At 39.9% G+C, this 26,010-nt stretch overlaps 3 protein-coding genes across 6 annotated transcripts in view; 1 reads left to right on the plus strand and 2 right to left on the minus strand.

The window, feature by feature from the left end:
- mfsd8l1 (major facilitator superfamily domain containing 8-like 1) overlaps positions 1-7,941 on the minus strand; it is an 11,646-nt gene extending 3,705 nt beyond the window's left edge. Inside the window, exons 1-10 of the mRNA XM_050054898.1 lie at positions 7,523-7,941; positions 5,518-5,703; positions 5,342-5,404; positions 3,487-3,606; positions 3,116-3,195; positions 2,675-3,023; positions 2,474-2,547; positions 2,006-2,219; positions 1,204-1,326; positions 889-1,019 (exon numbers count right to left, since the gene is read on the minus strand). Coding sequence (XP_049910855.1) covers positions 889-1,019; positions 1,204-1,326; positions 2,006-2,219; positions 2,474-2,547; positions 2,675-3,023; positions 3,116-3,195; positions 3,487-3,606; positions 5,342-5,404; positions 5,518-5,703; positions 7,523-7,598 — 1,416 coding nt within the window. The 5' untranslated portion in view covers positions 7,599-7,941. The remainder of the gene's footprint in view (positions 1-888; positions 1,020-1,203; positions 1,327-2,005; positions 2,220-2,473; positions 2,548-2,674; positions 3,024-3,115; positions 3,196-3,486; positions 3,607-5,341; positions 5,405-5,517; positions 5,704-7,522) is intronic.
- Positions 7,942-11,298: 3,357 nt separating this feature from the next.
- Positions 11,299-15,254, minus strand: polr2h (RNA polymerase II, I and III subunit H). 2 transcript variants are annotated; one of them, XM_050054901.1, is made up of 6 exons: positions 15,053-15,254; positions 13,683-13,774; positions 13,436-13,519; positions 12,958-13,051; positions 12,321-12,404; positions 11,299-11,683 (listed from the first exon to the last, which is right to left on the minus strand). In XM_050054901.1, exons 2-6 carry the CDS (start codon positions 13,753-13,755, stop codon positions 11,566-11,568), a joined length of 453 nt encoding a protein of 150 aa, XP_049910858.1. In that variant the 5' UTR covers positions 13,756-13,774; positions 15,053-15,254; the 3' UTR covers positions 11,299-11,565. The 2 variants fall into 2 exon arrangements, with proteins under 2 accessions (XP_049910858.1, XP_049910859.1); XM_050054902.1 differs by having other exon boundaries at positions 15,184-15,247.
- Positions 15,255-15,604: 350 nt separating this feature from the next.
- Positions 15,605-26,010, plus strand: part of LOC126396660 (lisH domain-containing protein ARMC9) — a 36,562-nt gene continuing 26,156 nt past the window's right edge. For 2 of the 3 annotated variants that reach the window (XM_050054890.1, XM_050054892.1), the window contains exons 1-12: positions 15,605-15,769; positions 16,113-16,259; positions 16,498-16,623; positions 16,899-17,069; positions 17,492-17,647; positions 17,849-17,941; positions 19,293-19,317; positions 21,031-21,188; positions 21,536-21,634; positions 22,269-22,304; positions 25,308-25,342; positions 25,440-25,551. In XM_050054890.1, the coding sequence (XP_049910847.1) occupies positions 16,185-16,259; positions 16,498-16,623; positions 16,899-17,069; positions 17,492-17,647; positions 17,849-17,941; positions 19,293-19,317; positions 21,031-21,188; positions 21,536-21,634; positions 22,269-22,304; positions 25,308-25,342; positions 25,440-25,551 (1,086 nt within the window). In that variant the 5' untranslated portion in view covers positions 15,605-15,769; positions 16,113-16,184. The remainder of the gene's footprint in view (positions 15,770-16,112; positions 16,260-16,497; positions 16,624-16,898; positions 17,070-17,491; positions 17,648-17,848; positions 17,942-19,292; positions 19,318-21,030; positions 21,189-21,535; positions 21,635-22,268; positions 22,305-25,307; positions 25,343-25,439; positions 25,552-26,010) is intronic. The other variant, XM_050054891.1, reaches the window with a different exon arrangement.

Genomic DNA, 26,010 nt, shown 5'->3' on the forward strand with positions numbered 1-26,010 from the left:
TGGTAAGATACGATATTCCTCACTATATGAAGTGACTGATAACAAGATCTGTATAATGGATTGTAAAGAAATTCGTCAGGTTTTTATTTTGTAGACAATTGATCTAGATTTATAGCATGATGGGATGACAGCACAATGATGTGTGTGGTATCAGTGGAAAGCTCTGCTCCTGCGCTTTCATGTGATATGCTGGCATTTCTGTGCGAGCCTGCATTCGCAAGTAATCCATCCAAGAGTAATGTGTGTGCAAAGCTGTATGAAAGCTCTGTTATACATCATTTTATTGTAAATGTATCTTTTTTTTTTCGCTGTGAAAACATTAGACTACCAACAAGTGCTTGGCCTTGTCGGAAACCTACGATTACGCTGTTTCATGTGATATGCGTGGCTTCTCGCTATGACGCACGGTCACGGAGAAAATCAATAGAGAAGAACAGGTGTGAATTTGGACGCACTATGTGTCGTTCGGGCCCATAGGGTTAAATTAGTAGCCTGGGCTATTATGAAAAACCCTTTTGATTCTTTTGATCTGAGGACCCTTAAGGAGGACTAAAGTAATATGAATATGTACTGGGTAATCGAGGATTGGATACGTCCAAAGAACTTCTATAAAAATGAACTGCTTGGCAACTAGACCAGGCGTCTAATTGAGACTGACCTTTATTTGTCAAAATGTGTAGCCACACCGGGCTAGTAAAAGGAACTGGGTGTTTAATTGGGACTAGGCTTTAAATTGAATTATTACTGTCGTACTTGTCTTATCTACATGTCTAGTTCCATCACATCAGGTTTTCATCACAAATTAAAGTCCATCTCCTTCACTCAAACACAGACATGATGATTTGGACACAGACACATTCTCTGTTCTCTCAGTTGTCTTTTACATACCGATAGCAGCGCCAGCAGTGCCATCATCACCCCCATCATGATGTACAAGTTCTCAGTGAGGCCGCCGGCCCACAGCGGGCCCAGGATGGTGGCTAGACCTCCCACCGAGCGACGCACTCCCTGACTGAAACCTGCAATACGATCAAGACACGAAGACATAGGGGCTTCATACACCTACAGGGTAATGGACTTAAAAAAGTTGAAAATGTACAGTCCATGTCAGCCTGAATGAGCTTCAGGGAAAGAGCAAAAAAATCAAACACCTCCCAACATGCAGTTCCACCTCTTTACCCACAAGATGGTGCTGTTTCTCACCTTGTGTTTTCTCAGAAGTGACTTTGGAGAAGAGGGAAACCTGAGCCACAGCTACAAATGGCAAACCCAACACCTGCAGGAACACCCCAATGATGAATTCAGTCAGCGGCCAGGGGAAACCACCTACAGGACAGACACAGTGCAACAGAAAACACCACATTAATATGCATGATACAACCAAGTTCAAATGGGGCATTTAAGACATTTGATGATGAGGATGGTTGTCATAGAATTTAGATTTGAGGATGTTCTATACTTAGCCAAGTTATTTATATAAACATGTAAAACTTCTTAAAGGTAAGGTCTGGAGGATTTTCCAGTTGCTGTTTGTAAACACACATTCAAATTTGGCCCCTCCTATCAGGCTCAACTCTCCCGGGTGTACGGAGCCCGGAGGTAGGGAAGAAGGCTTCACAGAAGAGGTTCAAGCAAGGCTCGTGCTGGTGCACGCTCGGACACGCTCGGGCACGGCACCTGTGCTCTCTCATTGGCTGGGGAAATCTCCGCCCAGAAGCGGTCCGAGCTCACAAAAACATCAAAATACAGTTAAAGGGCAGGAGCTCTGCAAACAGAGTCACCACCACACATGAGTAGAAGCCCATAGGTGATGATTAAGTAGGATTTCATTTGTATATGTCTATATTTTGTTTTGTTTGAAAATCCTCCAGATCCTACCTTTAATCAAACAGGTCTGATTGGTAAATAATGAACCATTAAACATAGTGGGAGATCAGGCTTCTATGTTGATGAAGATCTGTGTGTGCATTAACAAAAGTGAAAAGTTTCTCCAGTGCAGTCTGACCTAGTGGGCTAGCCAGGAAGATGAGGCACCAGATACCGGAGATGTTACAGATAGCCAGACCGATGGCAAGGACAACGCGCTCAGCCACCCGCTGGCTCAGCCAACGCACAAACAGAAAGCCAGCGATCACCTCAACACCGCAGAGACAGTACATCACGCTGTTCTCAAGCTCCCCGTAGCCGAAGTACTTCTGGGTCATCGGAGTGACCATGGTCTGCAGAGGGAATGTGTGCAGATGTTTAATATGCCAAGTCCATTTGTCAAAAGTCTTGAAAACAGTAACCTCCTCAGTAAAAATGTCTGACAGTATCATGCCATAATTCCTGTCCCAGCATGTTTCATTTGTTTCTGAATTATTTAGATACAAAAATCAGTATCTTGGAAAGTGATCCCTGGCTAAAAAATATGAAGAGATAACATAATATCTATGTGTATATGTGTGTTTCTGACTGTGTGTCTTCACTGCACCTCCAGTGCTGTCTGATTGAAGAGGGTGATGAACTGAGCAGCCAGCAGCACGACCACTTCCTCTCTCAAGAACTCTACAGAGACAAAGAGAATCAGATATATTATTTTGAAAACCTTACATTTAATAAATGTGTTTAACAGCTTCTTCCAGACTTTATATGGACCCCAGAATGACATATGCACACACTACCATGCACCAACCTCGGGACATGCTGAAGTTCTTAAAGGGGCTGGAAGACTCCTGGGACTCTTGTGGCACAGGAGAGGCAGGCGGAGAGATGTGATTCGGCGTGGCAATCGAGTCATCAGGAGTGTCGTATCTAGATGGGTTGGACGTCACCACTGAGCCGTAGGACCCACCGAGCTCCTGGGACCCCATTAGCGGCTTTTCCTCATCATTGTCCTCTTCCACAGGCCCTCGCTCATTATCCTCCTCCCTGCTGCTGCTCGACGAACTCTCCTTGGCCCTCCCTTTCTCTAGAGAAGGTAGGTCCCAGTACATGAAGATCACCACCAGTTGAAGGAGAGCCCAAAGCAGGCACATGAACAACTGCAAGAGGTGGAAGAGGAGTGTTAGAGCTTTTATTTGAGGGAGCAAAAATATGTGTTGCAAAGTTGTAACAGCTTGTTGTGGACCCTTACCCCTGGCGCTGTATATTTATTCACCACAAAGGGGCCCAGGTGGAAATCACACAGCCTCAGGAAGATGTTGAATGCTGGACCTGTGTCAAACACAAAGATAAAACATGCATTTTAACCACATGTCATCCCTGAACCATGACAAATCATTCTATATAATCTACCATCATACAGGGTATCTGTCTGATTCATTATGTGTAACTGTCCATGCACCCTTCTTTAACATTTGTACGTGAGCTCTGACTATCCACTGTGTGAAATGTATCGGGAAGCTATATGGCCACTCATCTCTACCCACTTTTCTCTGTAGAGAATACAAAAACATTGCAATTCATACACTCAAATGATCAAAAGGCAGCTTTCAGGGCACTGACCGATCAGAAGGCCAGCTTGTCGGCATGCCATGACAGCAGCGAATGCAGTGGCGCGATCGTCTGGGGTAGTTATTCTGGTCAGGAAGCCAAAGATAGATGAGCCAGCACCTGTGCCGATGCCTGATGGAAAATGTATATTTCATGAGTAAATTTCATTGAGGTTGGAACCCAGACCTCTGGAGAGGACATGCATCGTTGTTGTGTTATGTCACTTTACTATCCTATTCCTAAAATATACAAGAAGAGACAAGAAGAAGTGAAAGTGAAACAGGTAAAAGCTTCAAAATGTCATCAAAGAGTGCTCTTACAAACTAAAACAGAAAACTGTATCCAAGTGTTTCCAGCAATTGGATATTTGACCTGGTCAACTGCGAAATCCTATATTATTACTTATCATATTTGTATTAAATAAGCATCACATTTTAAAGGTACTGAACTATCTGAACAATCAGCTATTAAAGAGGGATATGCCCATTTTATTCCTATGGTCTAGGACAGTCTAAAAATATAAGCAAACATAAACAACTCTCCCCAATCCAAAAGCCAAAGCTCAAATTAATTTGTGATGTCATAGGGTATAAAGTCTAGAGCTGCTTCTCCATTGAAAATAATACATAGGAAAGATGGTATAGATGACACCGAGAGCACCCAGGGAAGGTTCTGAGTATATGGGAACACTTCCTGTTTCAGAACTGAAAACACTACAATACAGTAAAGTTCATTTGGGTATAGAAAAGAAAACAAACATTCTGTGGGGCCCACAAAATCAGGCTCCCACTCACTCAGAACGTTTACATGCACAGTTTAATTCCACTTTTAATCGGAATGAAAGGCCATTCCGATTAAAAGTGGTCATGTAAATGGTCATTCCAATTGAAAAACGGTCATTCCGATTGAAAATTAAATCCAATTAAAGGGGGTGGTTTATTCCGTTTGTCATTCCGAATGAAAGAATTTTGTGTGCATTTATACACTCATTCCTCTTTAAGTTCATTCCGGTCTTTCTGCGCATGCTCGTTTCCTTGCCGTTCTGGCGCGATGACGTATATAGCGCGCATAGCAACGGGCTGCATAGCAACAGGCTGAGATAGAGCAGTCGAACTCGTTGCACTCACCGGTTTCCATTCGCCACAGCACGGTCTTCTATCTCCCTTCTCCTCCTCAACAGATGAAGCATTAGCAGAACAAGGTTGTTGTCGTACTGCTGCTTCAAGAATATAAGCAAAACAAGCCCGAAAAACGTATTAAGAACGGCGTCATCAAGCATCTTGTTATCCGGAGCGAGGACTACAGTGTTTTCTTCCGGTAAACGTAAACACGTAACATCCGCCCCGCCCCCTAACCAATCAGGAACCTTCCCTGCCCCAAACCTTGCGCAGACCTAAATAAAGGCGATTGAACTGATCTCCCATGTAAACCCTCATTCGGAATGAATATTTCCCATGTAAACTACCTGGAAAGACTTTAATTCCGAATGATTTCATTCAGATTTATTTCATTCCAAATGAGAAGCCATCATGTAACCGTAGCCACTGTCTATGGAGACATCATACCCAATGACATCACAAATTTAAAACTTACTTCTCCGGTTTCTGGCTTTGAGAGAGAGAAGCTCATGCTCACACATATTGATTGAACTTTCCTAGGTCACTGAAATAACATATTGGAATTCATAATTTTGGTGGTGTTCCCCTTTAAAATCCTCAAGCGATGATGCAAAATTCTACATACAAGCTCCAATGTATACCTTTACGTAATGATCCTGCCAAGTTATACTGATATGACGGGTGTATTTTACTGGCTTGCTACCTGCCAAATGGATAATAAGTCACAGTGTCACTTTCTGCAGACTCACCTGCTATCAGTCTGCTTGACAGTAACAGCCATTTGGAGAAGCCCATAAAGTACATAAAATTACCTGGAGAGCAAAAAAAGAAGCACAAATAGAGCAACAAAAGGAGTTTGTGTCTTTGACATGAGAATACTGTTTCAAGGCAGTTGTAGTCAAGTAAAAAATAAGAGTGGACTCACCAATAATCTCAAAAAAGTTTGCAAACAAGATGATCTTTTTGGTAGTCCGCGTTCTGTCAGACCAGTGGCCAAACAGCGGTGCCGACAGGAGGCCGCTCAAGCTGAATGCCGAGAGGGCCAGACCCAGGAAGTAAGGTGCTGCATCCAAAGTCTGCAGGTACCTCCATATTGTGGGCAATATTACAGCTGGGGAGACAGAAGGATGAACACATATGAAGTGAACACTGTCTTCCAAATCTGCTGAACCTACACTCAGTGATGCTGAGTCATCTGTGTAACAAGCCCTATATGGTGCCAATCAATCATGCTATAGCTCTGAGGGGCTGCATCCACATGTGTTTCCTGCAACCCTGTAACTACCCTGAGCCCTGTAGTGATGTTTAAGAGGCTGTGTTAAGGCAGTGCAATATCACTAATACACAATGTCACAGTAATAGTACTTATTTACCCTCATAAGCATGATTTCATGAAAAATATTGATTTTATTTACCCAACATCAGAGTTTCCAGACAAGTACAAGTCTGTCTTAAACATGTTAAACCATTACTATATTAGCCTTGTGTTGCATGCTGCATTCAAGATGAAGAAACAAGGTGAGATGAGTGTGAAACAAGAGATTAGACAATATCTGTAGGCTATGTTTTAATGTTCTGCGTAATTTTTAAGGTCTAGTTTGGAAGATTTACTGTAGTGGCATCTAGTGGTGAGATTGTGGAACTGAAACTTAACGCATGTGCCAAACATGTAGGAGAACTACATTGGCCGACAGAAAAACGCAAAAGGCCTATCTAGTGTCAGTGTTTAGTTTGTCTGTTCTGGGCTACTGTAGAACAACATGGCGGACTCCATGGAAGAGGACCCACTCTGTATGTAGATATAAATGGCTCATTCTAAGCTAACAAAACAAAACTATTCTTTGTATGTAGATATAGTTGTGGATATTATATACCATTTATCCCAATACATGCTCCTAAATCCTGCACACTGGACCTTTAAACCTTGTCTATGACAGTGCTGGTGATGCCAAGAGAACATGCAGCGGTGGCTCTCTCTCCTTGCCGGTGTCTCCAGCCCTATTACCATATAGACAAAGGACAGTGCTGAGCTGATTCAATCTAAATTCTTGGGTCAGAAGACCTACGATAAAGCGCGCTCTCAGGAAATTCCAGCAAGGACATGATTGCTCAAATTTCTTGTCATCTGAGGGGATGTTTCAACACCCTGACAGCAACATCTCTCTGCGGGAATGATGAAATAAATTGAGTCATGCCTCTGTGTAAGACATTATACATACAGCATGTGACAACGAAATAAAACCACTATACTACAATCCAATACAGCTAGATTTCTGAATCTTTTGGAGAGAAGTGTCTGGGACCGAAACAATGTGCTAACCCAATCAGGCTTCAGTTAAATATGGACTCGTCTACAGTTTGGTTCAGGTGAGAACATTGTGGTCATATCCTTGGGTACTGTGGAGTTTCATCAACCTGAGAAAGACTTTCTACTCCACAGGGTGTCTCTTTAAGGCACAATCTGGTATACATTTAACATTTTAGTCAATAAATAACTACATAACAAAGCCAGTGTGGAGACGGCTTTGAGACAGAGCATGATGTAAGCAGATAAAATGAACACAACAGTGAAGAAGTTATGAAGTAAATGATTAAATCTTTTCCCTTTGAATAATTACATTAATCCTGACTACAATCCTGGTAAAAGTATTATTTTCCTGACATGTTTATATAGCCTAATAGTTGTGTAAACATCTCCCCAGAAGAAGAAATGCAAATACTAATAAACATGTCAAACCTCAAAGTTCCAGTACAGTATGTTCCAACAAAAATCATAAACTAGGTGTGACAATAGGCTCCTAAAATTCACTCTACATGCCAATAAACATTAGGTGAATATGGAAAAGTGGTGTTTTTCAGTCCTATTCTATAACAGATTGTTAGTATGAGGGTTGCAGCACAAGTAAGCAATAACACAAAACAGATTTTACCATATTCCACACCGCTGAGAAGAAATATGAGTCCGATGGTGAAGAATGTCAGCTTCTTTTTCCGTCGATTATCCATCACGTTTGGCTGCGTAAATATCCTTTAGTTATTCTTTAACATACATGTCCATTCTAGTCTCTCTACAATACACAGTTGATATAATCCCGAACGCAGTGCTTCCAATTAGATCCGGATGCAGGAACATGTCACTGAGCCTGTCTGCGCCCAGCTGTAAAACACATACCCAAAACAGGAGCGCATATTACGCACCGTGTATTGTTCTACATGTCTCTGCAGTGGGTGCGCATGGTGCCAGTTTGTACCCGTGCAACGCAGTAAACTCCCTGAGCAGGTAAAGCTGGAAGCACCAGCCCTGGCGTGCAAACATTACACAAGTAAAGGTCCCCGGGATGCTCCTGCGCAGTGTAACGCAGCCTACATCACTTCCGGTAGATTAACATACACCTTGGAACAGTCCCAATCATGGGATCCTCACTCCTCCACAGATTTAATGCGCCAGTGTGTCAGAGCAATAATGCCATTATCACGCGAAATGTGATGAATCATTTTGAGGAAGTTAAATTTGATTTGCACAGTAGAGTGATCAGAAGCCACTGCATGACAAGAAGACACATTTTAAAATCTAAAGAACACTGTGAAGTTATAATACACAGATATGAGTCAAAATTAATCTTATTATAAGATGCACAAGATGTTACAATGCATAAACCACAAAATATAAAGCTTCCTCCGTCTGAAGTTAAAAATAAATGCCACAAAATCAAGTCAGCAGCATGATATGCCACAGGAGAACATGCTCCAGTGTGGTCTAACCAATGTGCTGACTCTGTTATTTCTTGTCTACTTCCTGACTACTTCAGTCAAGTGTTTATATTCCTCTTTAGGCATGAAAACAAAATTGAATTGCATTTTATCAAACATGCATTTTTCAAGGAATTTTTGCCCACTTAGGTGGACAGGATGCATTTAAGTTTTCAACTGAAGAAATATAAACCGATGAAAAAAAATTGATGTATTAAGTGAAACTATAAAAATATATTTTCAATGCTGTTAAACTAGAGTGTTTACATATTTTGATATCCTCCTGAAACCCTGCGAACTCATATGAGGACACCACATTTTGGGTTTACTTGACCTTATACTTCATTCCGTTTAACTTAGGCCTGCTGTCCTCATTCATGGACACTTTTTTGTCCCATCTAGTGGCCCTGGCAGAGTTTCAAGAAGATGATCAAACTTGACTATCTAGAGAAAGTAACAAGGTTTCCATCTGTGAACGTGCAGAAGGATAATCTGCACAGTGCACTAATCCATGTAAAAACAAGATGGCAGCCATCTCTGCCAAGTCAGTCTGCAGCTGATCCCGACACAAATGTGGACACGGTCCAAAACTTGATCACATTTTATTGTTGAAACTTTATGATTAATAATGTTTGATATGCCAACAAATTTGACCAATTTTAGCAACAGTTAGGAAGTACTCTTTTGAAGACACTGAGACTTTATTATTGTTGACAATGTTTAGTTTTTTAATCTTATCAGATCCTATTGATCCCAAGTAGATAGGAGAAATAAAAAATGCATACCAAACAAAAGTTTGGGTCTTAGGATGATATACTCCAATACTGTTCAGTGCATGTGCAAAAGCATTAAAGCTTCCTTCTGACTCCTCAGTCTCCCCCCTCTTTCTACACCTCCTTCTTGTATCCTCCCTCCCTCTTTCAGCTCCTTGCTCTTGACTCCTCAGGCTACCACACACACACCTCCCAGTTGGTAAAATAGCCAGTAACAATCTTTAACAAAATATGTTATAAAACATGCCAACTCTCCATTAACTATATACAATACTATATACTATATACAATTAAATGACTAATACCTTATTTCCATTGGTATTTTTGTCATATATGCAATGATGATTTCTGGGTAATATGTATGTAGGTGTTACCCATATCAAGTCTCTAATTGATCATGTGACGATAGTAACAACCTTACACCACTGCTTCAAGGCGTTATTACAGCAGCTGTCACCAATGGGAAAATGATTTGCCTGAGAGGGCATAGGTTATGCTAAACATTCACCTGATGGAATGTCAGCAAGTCACCCACAGTATCTGCTGTTTATGGTGTTTCACAGGCGCAGACACTGATCAGTGTGGATCTCATGATGGTGAAAATGTTGTTTCAGAGGCTTCTCTGCCCTCACGAGAGTATTCTGATGCAAAACATTTCATATTTTACTTGTTTGACCAAGAAATGTGTTACATTTGAAGTTACTGATCAGCACAAACGCTTTCAAAAACATACAGTACACCATTCAAATCCAATATTTTCAATAGGACTTCCATATGTCCCTATAATAACTTGGTGTGGTACACATGCAGTTACTCTCTAAAACTTTATACAGCCTCACCGCTGACCTTTTTCCTAAGGCTACAAGCTTACTCTACTGCATCACTATCTTTAAATGTATTTCAGGCTTTCCGTGCACATATCAGGAGTCTGTGTGAGTCACTGACAGTGTTCCTCCCCATCCTGTGACATGCATTACCACTGACACTGAGAAGTCTGTGTCGCACACAAAAGCTGCCTCTTCACCCTTAATTCAATCTTCTGTCTCCTGAGTGTCCACATTTTAGTTTGCTGCCATCTAAGCAAATAGCCATGACATGACATGCCGGGTAATGAACTCTCATCTGTGAGCTGGGAGAAAAATATCTGAACTTCCTGAAATATTTGCCCCAAGGATCTAGTCGACATTTTATTTTTCATTATACATATATTAGTATTGATTTCAAAGCAAATTTTAATTGCAAGCCTTTTTGAAACAGCTATACGTTACATGTGTTTTTCTTGTTATAGTACTTATTTAAAGTTTAATGTGAAGGCAATACACCGAAAACCCAAGCACATTCCTTGTAAGTGAAAATAAACCTTATTCTAATTCTGATTTTTAGCTTTGGATGTGAGCTAGGGCTGCAACTGACAATTATTTTCATTACTGATTAACTGTAGAACATTTTCCTATTTAATTGTTTGGTCTACAAAATGTCAGAAAATAGTGAAAAATGTCCATCCAGTTTCTCAAAATCCACGGTAATGTCTTTGAACATATTGTTTCGTCAGTCCAAAACCCAAATATATTCAGTTTGATGTGATATAAAACAGAAATGCAGGAAATCTCCATACTAATGTGAGTTGATTCCAGTTACTCTGGACCAACTGTCCTCATTGTTAAGTTTTCATAGACACTAATAGTGCATCGAGTCCCTTTACTGGGACTCTGTTTTAGGAAAGAGATGTTGCTGACTGTTCTGTTGTTGTAAAAGTAACTTTTCAAAGCTGTGTGTAGTCAGTCTAAATCCTTCTGGATTACATATCCATCAGACAAGTTAATAGTTCAGTCATTGGTTATAGAAATGCCAAAATATTGTATTAATTTAGTCAAAATTAATATTAATTTGATGATGTATAATGTCTATCAATTTTATGTTTTTCCAGAGACAAAGCAGACCTTAGTCCTGCAAGCTACAGTTAGCACCAGCTTCTTTATATGAGCCATCTTCACTGTAGCACACAGCTTAGCTGCAGTCCAAATACTGAGACACAGTGTTACAAAATTAAACCTATTCAACAAATTTGAGAGACCACCTAACAGTTGCTGAATTATATGGTGTCCTGGAAGAAACCAAAAAGAATAAACATGCCAACGTAAAGAAGATAAAAGCTTAAAAAAATGACTGACCATCTAACAATCACTTTGTATAAAAGAAATCTTTATTTACAGTTTGCCGCAGCAGTTCTGAAGTATCACAGTCTTTAATTTGCAGTCCATCTCCTCTGAGGAAACGTTTTGGAACTACAAGAGTAAAAAACTAAATGTTTTCTTCAGCCCCCGTGTGTTCTGTGAGCTGCTCTCTGATGATGGTCACGTGCTCCAGACTTGGTGATACGAATGTTTTCAGTTTGCAGTTCATTCTGATTTTAAGGTTGACTGTGGCAGTGGAAGAACCAGGTTTGGGTTTTAGAAGGCCAGTTTCTTCATGAGGAGGTAGACCCTGGAGTCCACCTCAAAGCCGTGGAGGTTGTTGGCGTCTCCTTGGAGCCTCATGAGGAGGCCGCCGTAAGACACGTAGGCAGAGCTGAAAGGAGGAGCACATCCATGCAACTTGTTTAAAGCTGATGAATCAGAGATTAGTATGTCTCTTTTTAAAAAATGATAAAAATGACATCATCTCATTATTTCTCACTCACACAGACTTTTGTTGGCCAGTTAATGATTTTCACTAAATTTTCAGAGAACAGTATGTTAATGATAAACCCCTTACATACGCCTACAGCAGTGGTTCCCAACTAGTTCAGCCACAGGGTCCAGATTTGTTTAGTCATTAGTTCAAGGTCCACACAGTTTAATATTTTCAGCGTCATTGCATTTGGCCATGTCGTCGAGCTAGTTTGCTGTCTTTGTTAAGTAGCTGTCTGTTGTTAACTCACTCTACAGCAGGAAACAGCACTTCAGAATAAAAGCTCTGTGCTGGATATTTGCTGAACTTCAATATACAGTGGATTTTTTACAAACTTGACACATTTGTGAGTCACTTGCAGTCCATTTAGAATGGACCCGTGACCCACCTGTTGGGAACCACTGGCCTACAGTTTATTCTTATACTGTTTCTGTGTTGATTTCAATATGATACTGTGGCAGTGACTGGCAGTTTTTATATTGACATGTATAAGCTTAACTTCAGAGCCTCATTTACAGCAAGTAATATGACTCACAGGCGTGTGGCTGCTTCTGTTGAAGTCTCATCACCCTCAATCTTGTAAACCTTCCCATACATGACGTAATCAAACTGGTCCGCTCTGGAAATGTAGAACAAAGTTAAATGAGAGCACATATTCAAATCAGCAGAAGACACTGCACATCACAGGCAAAAGTCACATCTACAGAGGAGACACACAAGTGCTACTGGATCCTTTCAAAATAAAAAAATATTAAGATTTTGTTGGTAATGTTTGATGCATCAATATGTTGTGACCTCTGCTATTAGTCAGCACCATCTGTGTATACTGGTTTGAGTGTGGGATGAGCAGCTGATTAGGACTCTCTGCTGGCTCCTGGGCCCGGTGCTCCCTGACAGGCACCCTCCCCTGGTGATGTGTCACCCTAAGTTCACCTTTGGTTCCCTTTTGCTTATTTTGTGGACTCTACAACATTCCCACACTACACTGATCACACATGCACTCCCTTCATTACTGATCCCACTGACATCCACATCCCACTCATGTTCTGTTCCTTCTGATTGCAAATTCAGTTACTTTTGTTAAATAAACTACTTTGCATCATTGTTTAAAACTGTGTGTCTTTCATATTTGTCAAGGCCAATGACAAATATATGAAGAGCAACTGTTTTACCTAGATGGCCGATCATCCTGAGGATTATACTCTCCGTCGTCTGGTGTTCCATCTTCATAGAGCGTGCTGGCAATAACCAGTCTGAACTTGTCACCTGAATGAAAAGAACGCAGGTGAACAAAATTAGTTTATATTGTGCACTTGTACGTCTTGGGTTAGTAATGAGTCTTTGATGCATGGTGCTTTGAGCCTTTTTTTTAGGTGCTCTCACATGTCGAGGTCATAGAGGGATATTTAGCTCTTTGGCTTTTTGTAAGCTAAAGCCAAATAGTGAGGGTGCAAGTGAGTGTACACAAACTAATTGCACTTTTATTGTAATGACTTGTGGAAAGATAACTGATTTGTTCTGGTCATGCTGTATCTAAGCTGAATTTGAATATGACTGTGTTACACAAAATGCCCATTAAATGACTTCCAAACATTGACTTGGAAAAATATTTTGAAAAATATACACAAACACAAAAAGGTTGCTCCTTACCAAGATCAACAGGATAGATCTGAGTGTTCACATCCAAGATTAGGTCCATCTTAAAAGATTCACTTTCACAATGCAGACGAGATACTGTAGAAAAAAAATAGTCGAAAGGTTTGGGTTCTTTAATTTGCGCTTTTAACCAGATTAACACTTTTTGAAAACCACAACAAATACAGGACGGTAACCAAATTGTTGGCGATTATAATTTTCCACTTGCTTTAACCTTGTTTTATAAAAAGATTTCACACACCTCTGTCAAACTTCTTGCCATCTGGATCGATGTCCTTTACATCAAATATATCCTCAAACAGAATTCCAGCCATCGCTCTTCTGGTCTATGAACTTGAAAAGGAACAAGGAAAAGCATATCATTAAGCCAGTTTTTATTAAGGGAAAAAAAAAACGTTAAATGAAAACAACGGAAATGCCGAGGAAGCTTTTCACTTTAATGACAACTGCTCATATTTTACAGGGGTGGAAATCATAAGAGGCCCCACAATATGATATTATCAGGATATTTAAGTACAGTATTATTGTGATTTTAAACATTTTTGCAATAACCTGAATATTTCAGTAACATATACTGTGATATATTTTGATTTACTATGTTTTTTCCAACTGCAAGTTATGTCCCAGATGGTTTTTTATTTATCAAAATAAAGTTTTCAGTCTGTTAATCTAACTTCAATCATTTTAATTGCAGCAAAATGTATCTAGTGGACTGATAAAGCAATAGGTTGTATTATTCTAGTAGGCTACTAAAAGCCTGATTTGTATTCGCAATATTTAGAATTTATTTTAAAAAATCCATACATGGTGTCCCTGTATCAATATATTACCACACAATTTTCCTACAATGGTGAAAGTATGATCTTACAAATTAAATCAATACTTTCCAAAGCCATTTTGATGCCATGTAAAATGATGTATCACTTGTTTTAGTCACATTAATATAAATATATATCAGGATTTGTAAAAATAAAAATGGTAATCCTACAGTTTACATGCTCATGTTACAGAGAAAGGATTGATATTAAGAAGTGCACTAATAAATACACATTCATCAGCAGAAACAGAAAGAAAGATGGAGAGGAAAAGCACTGTTTTAAATGCATTTTTAGCAGTTTATGGTTTAAGGCCAGTTATATCAAACTAGAAGATGCCGAAATTCAAAACAAAGCTTTACAGTTAATGTTCAGTGCATCTCCAGACCACAACCTTCCTGACACTAAACATTTGTCACAACCTATATTCTAAATCTAATCACCTATCACCACATAATGCAAGAAGTGCAGCTCAACTTGTAGCTGAATTAAATGAGATAAAGCTGCCACAACACTGGCTTTGACTTGTACTGATGAGGATGCGATCCCACTCAACACAGTCCATGTGGAAAATGAATATCAACTCTAGCAACACATGTCAAACTTAACAAATTGTGGGTTACTAAACTAATACCACTCGACGTTAATTTAACAGCAATACTGCCTGGCATAGCTGAATTAGCCTTAGCCAAAGTTATACGGTCTTGTCATAACATTGACTACAACTTCAATAGTGTCTCCTATTCAGGCTAGCTGTTAGCTTTAGCATGTTGTGCACACACTTCCTCAAGCTTACCTCAAATACGATAAAGTTCTTGTGCTGTATTGTGCACAGAATAACGTCGCAGTCACTCGGTGTCTCTCGGTGTATATGTTTGTTTTAAGTGTGCGCTAGAAATCTTATTAAAGTAAAACTTCATTCATTACCGGTGAAACGGATTGTACCGCGGAGAAACAATGTGCTCGACCTCTGACACGGGAACTACTTCCGGTTGAAAATAAAGCCTAGAAGAAAAGAAAATTACTATTGTCTGTGGTTAACAAAATAAACATATGGATTATGAAAAAAGTCAATATATCTGTCGTTATTATGTTAAAAAACATTATTATGCTTTACACGTTATTTGTTAAGTGAAATAAGGCACATTTTCCCGTGTGGCGCAGCATTATGAACCTTTCTTTTAGGAAACTATCACAATAATAACAATTATTAGATAAATATTACTACTGTCTCTTCTAGTTTCTTTAAGAAATAACTAAAAACAAACGGTGTGCTTTCACTTATTTACGACATTTCTCTCAACTTTCCAGCCTGTATTTCTCAACCATTTGGTTGCTAGGTGTCTTAGCGTCCTATCTGTGTACGGTTGCTAGCTAATGGTTAGCTAACTGATATCGATGTAAGTGGAGCCCATACGTTTGTCGAAGATGGATTATTTAAGCTTCAGTTACGGATGAAAACACCGGCAGCGATATACTCTTTTATTCACCTATTAAATGATGCGCGAATAAGGTGAGAATGACGTTGAGGTCCTCAGATAACGTTAACTGATTAGCTTGTCGGCTAACACTAGCTTGCCACATTTTATTGCTAACGTTAATGTTGTTGCTAAAGTTAACTGTTGAAAACTGTTGAAATGCAAGAGCAGAAAAAATACATTGCGCTACCAACGGTGTGGTTTCACAGCTGTAAAATACTAGTAAAATATTACGTGTGTGTTATTCAGTTAAGAATATTAATATTACATTAACACCTAACGTTATGTATTGCAGCTTTACCTTATTGTTAGTGTCAGAAACATGAAGATTTTCTCATATGATTATTAACAGTGCGGTGTACTGTCCCATCCCTGCAGGCTCCACAGACTGCTTGATGAGAGCAGAGGTGTTTGCTGTCAGTAGGTGTTGCAAAGGTTTTGGGCACTCACATGAGTTCCAGGGAGGCAGCCAAGATGGGGGACATCTTGGCAACTGAAGCTGATCTTCTTGGGATGATCAAGGAGGTAATAGATTCACAATTTGAAAATGCACAGCAGATTGAGCATTATTCCAAGTCCATTAAAATAAAACAAGATGCACAACTTTTCCCCCATTAAACCATGTTCATATAGCATGATATTAAAGAGAATTTTGTCTAGAGGAGTGCGGCTTGTGTGATTTGAATGGCTTAAACCCCATCTCTTTTCTGCACTGGTTAAGGTGGAGTTATTACCACTTGTGCTGGTTTTGTGTCTTTCGTAGTACCTTAAGTTTGAAGAATTTGAGGAGACGGTGCACAGTTTTGACAAGGAATGCAAAAGCAAAGGCAAGCTCGTCCCAAAGCCTCAAGGAAGTACTTTCAGAGACTCAAAGACTCGTGGCATTCAGGTAAATTCTACCATTTGTATAATTCCAGTTTGTTGAATGGGCAGCATGTTCCAGAGGACAGAGTCAAGACTGGCTCACTTGTTTTAAAATATATTTTTTGCAGAAGTATTTGTTACTAGCCCTATCTCTAAACATTACCAGGTCATTTTAAAATTATTATTATTATTGTGTATCAGTTACTTTGTGTGATATGTAATTAAAATAATCATTAATCAAATTGTTCTTGCTGATGGATTTGCTCCCAACATCCTCTTCTTTACCTCTGACCTTTCTAGAAAGACCTCCTGAGCTCTTTTGATGATGGAGACCACAAAGTGTTCTTTGAACTGTGGACGGAGAATATTCCCTCTGAGATAAAAGACACTGACACCGAGGCCCAGAGCCTGGAGTTCTACCTTCACATCCACTTCACCATCTACCCGCTGAGGAGGCACCCTGGTAGACATGTATGTAGATTTGGAAAGTTTCTATGGACTTTCAACAGGAGCATTACTGTATTTTTAGGTTATCTTCCAACAAAACTCAACCATGTCTTGCAACCCCGCTCTTCCCTGCAGCTGAATGTCATTACGTGCTGTTTTTCAAATTGTCCACTGAGCTGTGCTATAGGCTTGTTCTCAGTGGGCTGTAAATGATGTTGCTACACTTTACAAGCAACCATTTCTAACCTCTTTGATACGCCAGTCTTTGCAGTTTGCGTATATATATTATTTACGTGAGTTACTTTCAGTGAGAGTAGCAAGTCATGAGGCAGAATCTAATCGAAGAGAATGCGTGTGTGCAACAGGGGAAGTAAATGATGTAATAGGCTTAATGTGCGTTTTGTTATTGTCACGAAATAAATCTGTGAACCTGAATTTTTGTCCAGGACCGAGCCGAGTTTGAGGAGAGGATTTCCCATTTCAAACAGTACCTGGAGACCAGAGGAGCAGCACTGAGCCAGACCACAGAGTTTCTGCCTTATTACGCCTTGCCTTTTGTTCCCAACCCCACTGTTCACCCCTCCTTCAGAGATCTTTTCCAGGTACTTCAGCTGAAGATACGCAACCGTATGCACAACAGTTTCCCTCGGGATAAATTGTGTTTTATCTGTTCTTATCTTCACATCACCTGGTCAGTTATTGCTGGTCAGTCATTACATAATATTATGTAACAGTTTTACCCACTCCCACCTTCAGCGTGAACATAACCATATTTTAATTCAACCTACATTATGTGTGTTTAGGACTCCTGGATTCCACAGTTGAAGGATAAACTGGAGCGGTTTCTGTCAGTGACACTGAAGCCGTCCAACAACCCGAGGCTGCTGAATTTATATGTATCCTTTATCGTTACTCACTCACATGTCATTGCTGAGAAAGTCACAATAGCTGGACTTTATATTTTTGTTTCAATGTCTTTGTTGTCAGTGGCGAGATATGAGTAGATAATCTAACCGTGTTAATAGTTTTCTGCATTACAAATGATGCAAGCTGTCACCACAGCTTAAAAGTTGTCGAGGAGAAAAAACTTTCAGCTATGAAATGCTTGATTCAACTTCTTACATGGCCATTCAGTTGGATATTTTTCAGTGGTTAACTCTTGAGCTGTGTTCATACAGCAGGTGACAGCCTTCACAGATGTGGCTTACAAAGCTGCGTAACATTAAGTAAAAGCTGTGTAGCCTCAACAACAGAGATAAATGTCACTATAAATTGTCTTTAAACAGTAAATCTGGATGGGAGCAACTCAGGGTTTTAACACAGGCCAAGTACAGAGCGGTTTTCATCACCTCCTCTGTCTGAGCTGCACATTTAAACCTCAAATAAACAGCCTTTCTGTAGGTGACTAAAGATTTAATTAACATTCAGACTGTTGCCCAGACCTGGTCATTTCATATCCTGCAAACAGTCCCTGTCTGATTTGCATTTATAAATGGCTGTGTTTGAGTATGGCAGAACCTAATCTGACACTAATTCACCCCAACCCTTTCAGAGTAGAAGGGCAAGTGAAGGATAACAAGGATTGTTGCTTTTACTGGGAACCCAGTGGTTCGACTTTCCTTCTTCACATGAAAACTAAACCATGAAACTAAAACCTATCCCTATTGGCTGATGATCGATGAAAGCATACAGATTAACATAGTAATCATCATGTAAAGGGCTGACCAAAGAAAATCTCTCTTGTCTAGTCATATATAAAATATAAAGGAGCGAGGTTGTCTAACATGTATAATCCATCAGTATGTGAACACTTACACAGGCAGACACAACATACTGTTTGTTGAGTGCCCACACACATTTACCTGCTTACGTGCATGTAAAGGCACTGAATGATGGCTCTGTTGGCCCACCCAAGGGTGTTGGTCATTGTTATTTTCTGTAAGAGATCTGTCCCTCCCTTTAAGAAAAACCAGCGCTGATCCCATGTTGACACATAATCTCTTCATACAATAAAACTGATTAGATAAATCCTCAACAAATATTTTGATGACAGATTTCCTAGCTCCAAACAGGATATACAACCTGCTGTGTGTTTGTCTTTCGTCTTGTGAAACTCAGGCAAGGCATTGCATCTTTACGTACCTTTTTCCATATGTGTATCTGTGGATGAGGAAAGAGATACAGTACAAACTGTAGACTTGTGTTCAATTGAGTGCTAGAGTGTAATCTTTAACAGACATCATCCAGAAGGAGGGAGGAAGGAGTACTAAAGGTAAATATCCCTCTCATGTAATTCACGTTTTACAGTGTATTGCAATAAATGTTTCTGTCCCCCATCAGATATTACCTGTCATGTGATAGTACAGACACCAACTGCAGACTGCCTATACAACAACATGTTTGTCATTTCCACTCATGCAATTATTTCTTGAGTAGGTGCTTTCATTTTTGGATTTTATTTCACTTTCAAATCCCATTAATTATTTTGGAAAGGAGCAAAAGCATCCCATCTGCTGAAATCTTAATTAACACTGGTGAAGAAACACTCCAGATATGGATTAAAAACCCTCTCTAACCAAAAACAGAAATGACAAAGTCATTTTATGACTAGGGGTGTATCGATACATCAGTCTGCATCAATATATTGATTCAGTGATCAGTAATGATCAATATCGTAAATGCAAAGTGAAAACATTGATACATATCATCATTATTTCAAGATGCACCTTTGTTTTGAAATTCCAATGGCATGTCTGTGTCACCGTTTCTGCCCAAGCACACCTTCTTCCTAAACATTTAGCAGCCTTGCGCCAGGCCGACAGTGGCAAGTAGCCAGGAGAAAGAAATCTTATATTGATCACAGGCACCTGAATCAAATCAAAAGTCCTGTGATATCAGCAAATATTGTATTGTTGTCCAAAGAATCGATAAAATGTTTAATCTTGATAAAACTAGTGATTTACACTATTGATTATTACACAACTTCGGTCAGATACATCACATAGATTATTGGTTTCATTTGTATGTCTCATTTGTAAACTCATTTTTTGTGCTTAACTGTCAATTTCTTGTTAGTAAGTGACAGTCCACAGTATTTTAAAGGGACAGAAGTGATGATGGGAAGCTTTGCCAAAGAGTTGTACTGGAGATAACTTCTGCCATTGTTGCCATTAGTTGCAGATAAAGGTTGATAATGGTTAATAATTTCTCAGTGCTCCCTTCAAGATGTAATTGACATCTGAAGTACTGACTCACAGATTTATCAGTGTACTGAGGTGCATTTTTGTAGGCTGACGTGGGAGTTAGCGTCACCCTTTTTACCCCATCAAAAAGCCTCTGGGATTTTGCCATTGGATTTTGGAGTATTGGAAAACAAGTTCTGTGGCAAACAAAAGTTTGATTCTTACAGATTTTGTTCAGCAAAATAATTAGACAAATGAACACCACTTTTATGATTTTTGAAGTGTAAATGCAATCACCGGGAGTAAAAAGCTAATGTTAGGCTGTAAACAAACTACACTGCGGTTGCAAAACGTAATATCGCTGTCACAATGATGCTGTAAAGCTGTGTACAGTATGATGATGTGTGGTCTCATGTAGCCACTTGTTAGCAATCACCTTTTTTATGACACCTAAAGGCTTCAAAGTTTATGAGTGGGGTATTTACTGATTTGTTTTATGACATAGAACAAAACACAGACCTTATTTCAGACATCGAATCAAAAACCCATCCAAAAAACCCACTGACTTTGAGACAAGGACACCTGGAGTGCAAAAGTGTTAACTTATTTCTGGGTTTTAGGACTCATTCCTGTACTGCTCTATTTAAAAAGATGACAAACATCCATTCATTCATTTTGTCATTTAAATTTTCAAATGAAATATTTAATATTTTGTTAAGTTACACAGAGAATGTCACGTCTGATATGAATATTGCTTGTCTGTGTTTCTATTTTTCAACCTTCGTGTGTGTGTGACTCTTCAGAGGCCATGCAGCAGCTACAGCTCCAACTGGCTGAATCGGAGCGGCGCATCACTAGCTACGTGCGTAAGTTCAACAAGATGCAAGCCGACTACCACAACCTGATTGGAATCACTGCTGAGCTGGTCGACTCATTGGAGGCCACCGTCAGCGGAAAAATGGTAGGTCAGCTTGGCTGTGGGGTGAACAGACACACACATTGTAACACACAGGCTACAGGCACACGCTAGACACACCAAACGAGACACACACACCGACACAAATGAGCTAATAGTGGTGTAAACACAAACACTGCACAGACACACAAGAATGGTGTAATTGAAACACTTACAATGACAATTTTTTTTTTTTTTTTACACATCGCAAAGTTTAAGCAGACGTCAGTATTTTAAATGCACACATATGATCTTCACTACTGGAGAAACAGGGAGACAAAAATGTCAGCCCTGCCCTTCCTATACCCACATACAGAATCTTAAAGCTCAAGGGGCCGGCTGTGTTTTTGCAGATCTCCCCTGAGTACCTGCAGAGTGTGTGCGTTCGCCTGTTCAGCAGTCAGATGAGGCAGAGCGTGGTGCAGAGCACTGACTTCACCAGACCTGGAACTGTGAGTGACAACACACACTCCTCCTCTATCTCCTTCCCACCTCACTGGCAGAAGAATTACAAAACACAAGGCCTCAAGGCAAGATGATTTCGGTACAAGCGGAGTAAAGTCCTCACAGGGCCTAACATCATAGATAATGGTAAAGTGGACATTGTGTTTGAAAAGGATATTAAAAAGTTGTTTTTAAAATGAGAGTTTATCTGCCCCCATCTCCTGCATCCTGTACAGAGTGCAGCCGACTTTAAGCCATGTAGTAACCCTGCAGTTTGTATCCTAGAAATAGGCGACTTGATCCTGGTGTTGTATTAATAACCACACACACTTGGAAGGCTTGTTGAAAAGTTAAATATGCATGACACAGCTCTGAATGCAGGAACAAGTTCAAACATTAGTCACAGAAGGTGGCAGAGTAGAAAATTCCAAATTAAACAGCAAGTAGATTATCTTGAAAGCTGTTCACAGATAATCAAAAAACTGCCCACTCTGAAACCTCAACGACCACGCTTACTGTCAGTGGCTGTCATTGTGGTGTTGACCTCTAGTTTGTGAAATCTTTTTTCTTTCTGTGTTGAACTGAACAACCTCTTTCTGTGTGTTTGTGTTTTTGCCGTGTGTGATGCTCTTGTCCGCAAAGGGATATTACTCTATGAGTCCCTATGATGATGGCTATGTAAGTTTCATTTGTTTTCATCTTTACTTCCTGTCATTGCTCAGGTCCCCGCTTCTCATCTTGCTTGTGCCTCGCCGCATCTCCTCTTCCTTTCCTTTTCCTGTTGTCTGCCTCCTTTTCCTCTACTACAGATGTACATTTTTAGGCCTGCCTGCCTCAGTCTATACTCCCCTGGTTTCCACTAGATTGACCTAGTTTAAAGGTAAATTTGGCCTCGTTTGTTGTAAGAATGACCTCTTTTGCCAGGCCGCTTGTTAAGCCAAACAAGAGGGTCTCTCTCAGGGCGTACCTCTTCATTAAAATCATTTGTTCTCAAAGGCCTTAGTCATTGTTCCTTCTCTCCTCTTCTTTTTTTTGAAAGGTAAATGCTGTCAGTTTCAGTTTTCTCCCCTTACCACTTTTTTTGAGAGTGTAGTTTTGATTTTTTTTTTTTGACAGACACTGACAGGAAATGAATAGCCAACACAAGGCTCTTTGATGTGAAAGTACTTCTCTCACGCTCAGGCTGTCAAACAGGGTAGATCAATTTACAGCTGTTTGAATAGAGGCAACTGGAACGCTTTATGTAATTGTGGTGGTTCTTAACAACCTCAATGGCAAACACTCAAGCTGAACACATGATAAAACATTCAACAATAATGCTAATCTGGATTACGCCCTTGGAACGTCAGGTTAAGCCTTAACTGTCAGGTGAGGCTAGAAATTCGAAAATAAATCAACCAATATTTGATGGATGCTGAATGTCAATTTCTTGAGAGCAGAGACACCTTATTTTCTCTCATATGAACAAGCAAACTGTTCTGTTTATTGCAACATAACACCATAACTGACTATAGTTATCAGACTTTTTATACCTTCACAATATTGAGATGGCTCTGGCAGATTTTTTTTTGCTACTCCTCTGTGGTTTATTTCACCGCAGGGAAAGAAAACAGGATAAGATCAGGGAGCAGAGCCGTCTACTTAGACAATAACATCCACAATAAATGGCCTTCAGCTGTCCCCACGGTCATAAAAGAGTAAATAGTGAGAAGACACGCTAAATAGGTGAAGAGAGTAAGAGCACCTCTTATGTAAACTGTGCATTGTCAAGGAATTGGGGTCAAGCTTCGCTTTGTGTAGTCAACCAGCTGAAATCTGAGAATACATGTGGCCTTAAAAGCTACATTTTATTAAAAACGAGAGGTGCCTTGTTGTTTTTTGCTCCTGCTTCTTAAAGCATTGTGTTTGACCCCACTATTTTTACATTCAGCAAAGGTGTGTGGCTTTCCTGTTGAGACAGTAATGGATAATAATTGTTATACATGTATAGGCATCTCTTAGGCCCTGTCTACCCTACACGTATACAGATATTTTTTAAAACTGATATTTTCCCCTTTTGTTTTTTGAAAAACATTCTATCCATATGACCTTCATTAAAACTGGAGCTCCAATCATTGTTGATTTCAATTGATATAAGGATGAAGGAGCTCTCTCAAAGATCCGAGATCTGGCCAGTTTAGTATCTGCACTCTTTCACTATGAAGCCACGCTGCTGTAACACATGCAGAAGGTGACTTGGCATTGTCTTGCTAGAATAAATAGGGACAGCCCTGAAAAAGACGTCATCTGGATGGCAGCATATGTTGCTCCAAAACCTGTATGTACTTTTCCAGCATTCATGGTGCCTTCGCAGATGTACAAGTTACCCATGTCATGGGCACTAACACACCCCCATCCCATAACAGATGCTAGCTTTTTATGCTGGTAACAGTGTGGATGATCCCTATTTAGTCTGAGGTCTAAAAATATTCGCAAATCATTGCATCCCGTTTTTATTTACATTTTACCCAGCGTCCAGATTTTTTGGGATTGTAGTAACTAGATCAAGCAGTGCTAGCAAAATATAAATAAAAATAGTCCACCATTGCTGTTATTGTTTTTGGCACATGCTCGATACACAAAGAAACAGTGGGCACGCACGACTTGAGGGGATGATGTTATTGTTTCCCAAACACGGATACACAGTAAACAGTTGAGTTTTCAAAAAAATTCACCTTAGAAGGTGTTTTAAAAAATCTCTGGTTTAATGATCTAAAACTCACTTTGCATGTCGACAAGAAGCCAAAATGTAGAAGAAAATATCTGTTGACAAAAAATGTCTGTAAATGTGTAGAAAGGGCCTTTATCAGGCCCCCGGGGGTCCAGACACCCCAGTGTCAAATGTCTCCTGGAAACGTGTCCCCCCTTGCCCTTCAGCATTCTTCTCAGCAACTGAAATGTTTAGAGAGCAAGGAATTTGGGAAGGAATCCAGGTATCGCTGTTCAGCTCTACTTCCGTATTACCTGCCGCTCACCAAAGCAAAAATGTAGCTAGGCCACCTGATACCCCAGACGACACGGATCGCTCCCCTGACCTTACACTGCCCCTGCTATAGGCCTAACCACCCAGGCTTTAGATTAGATTTCAGGGCTCAAAATCCCCTCACAATAGTAAGAAAACACTAATAATTAAATCGCTCACCCTTCCTCCACACACCCACACCACCACCACCACCACCACCACCACAGTGATATATCACTCTGTTCAGTAGTCTCCACTTCTTTTTCTCAGGCCTTTAGTGCAACTACACAGAGGTATAACAAATGAAGGGGTGGCTGTTTCACACTAACCTGCCCTCTCTGGTACTTTTTAATTGCTGAATTATCTTAGCGTAATTGTCACTGACTGCATGGGCGATGGTGCCAAACAGTACATGTATGTGCGGGGATTTAGCATGCACCACAAGCATGATGTATGCATGTCCAAAATACACTACTGACTGACTGATTGTTGTAGATGGAGAACACTGGGTAAGTAGCACCGGCAGATAGTACGGATGATTAAACAGATGAACAGTAGCATGGGTTATGTTTTCTACACTTTGAATTAAAAATGTAATAGTTTTAATCTGAGATAGTCTAATTCTGAAATATACTCTGCTTCTCTTTGTCTTCTTTTCTCAATTCTGCTCTCTCTTACAGGCTTCATCGATGCTCCGAGCATCCATCGCACCACAGTAAGTCTCAGATTTGAAGACTTTTTTTTTTGCTAATCTGTACAGTGATAAGTGCCATGATAAAACATGGTTGACATGTCTTTATATTCATCTCCAGGAGATCTAAAGAGGTGCCAATGCTGCCCTCACTGGACTATGAGAAGCTGAAGAAAGACCTGGTTGAAGGCCCAGACAGACTCAGGTCCCTGCTGCTTCAGGCACTGCGCTGGGTGAGTTTTCATATTCTTATTTACAGTATATTCACATTGTTGTAAGTGTTGTTATGCTGTTTTTAAGACACTGTTGCAAGTTTAACTTATACAATTCCATGTTTTATTCTTTGTTAACCCAGTAAAAGTTTGCTGTCTTAGCATTCAGTATACAGTCAGGTCCATAATTATTTGGACAATGATACAGTTGTCGTCATTTTGGCTCTGTACACCACCACAATGGGTTTTAAATGAAACAATGAATACCTGCTTAAGGTGCAGACTCTCAGCTTTCATTTAAGGCTTTTTTCAAAAATGTAGTATGAACCGTGTAGGAATTACAACCATTTCTTCACACAGTCCCCCGACTTTAAGGGCTCATAAGTATTTGGACAAACTAACATAATCATCAATTAAACAGTCACTTTTAATACTTGGTTGCAAATCCTTTACAGTCAATGACTGCCTGAAGTGTTGGAC

This window comes from Epinephelus moara, chromosome 10, assembly GCF_006386435.1.
Source record: "Epinephelus moara isolate mb chromosome 10, YSFRI_EMoa_1.0, whole genome shotgun sequence".
NCBI classification, from domain to species: domain Eukaryota; kingdom Metazoa; phylum Chordata; class Actinopteri; order Perciformes; family Serranidae; genus Epinephelus; species Epinephelus moara.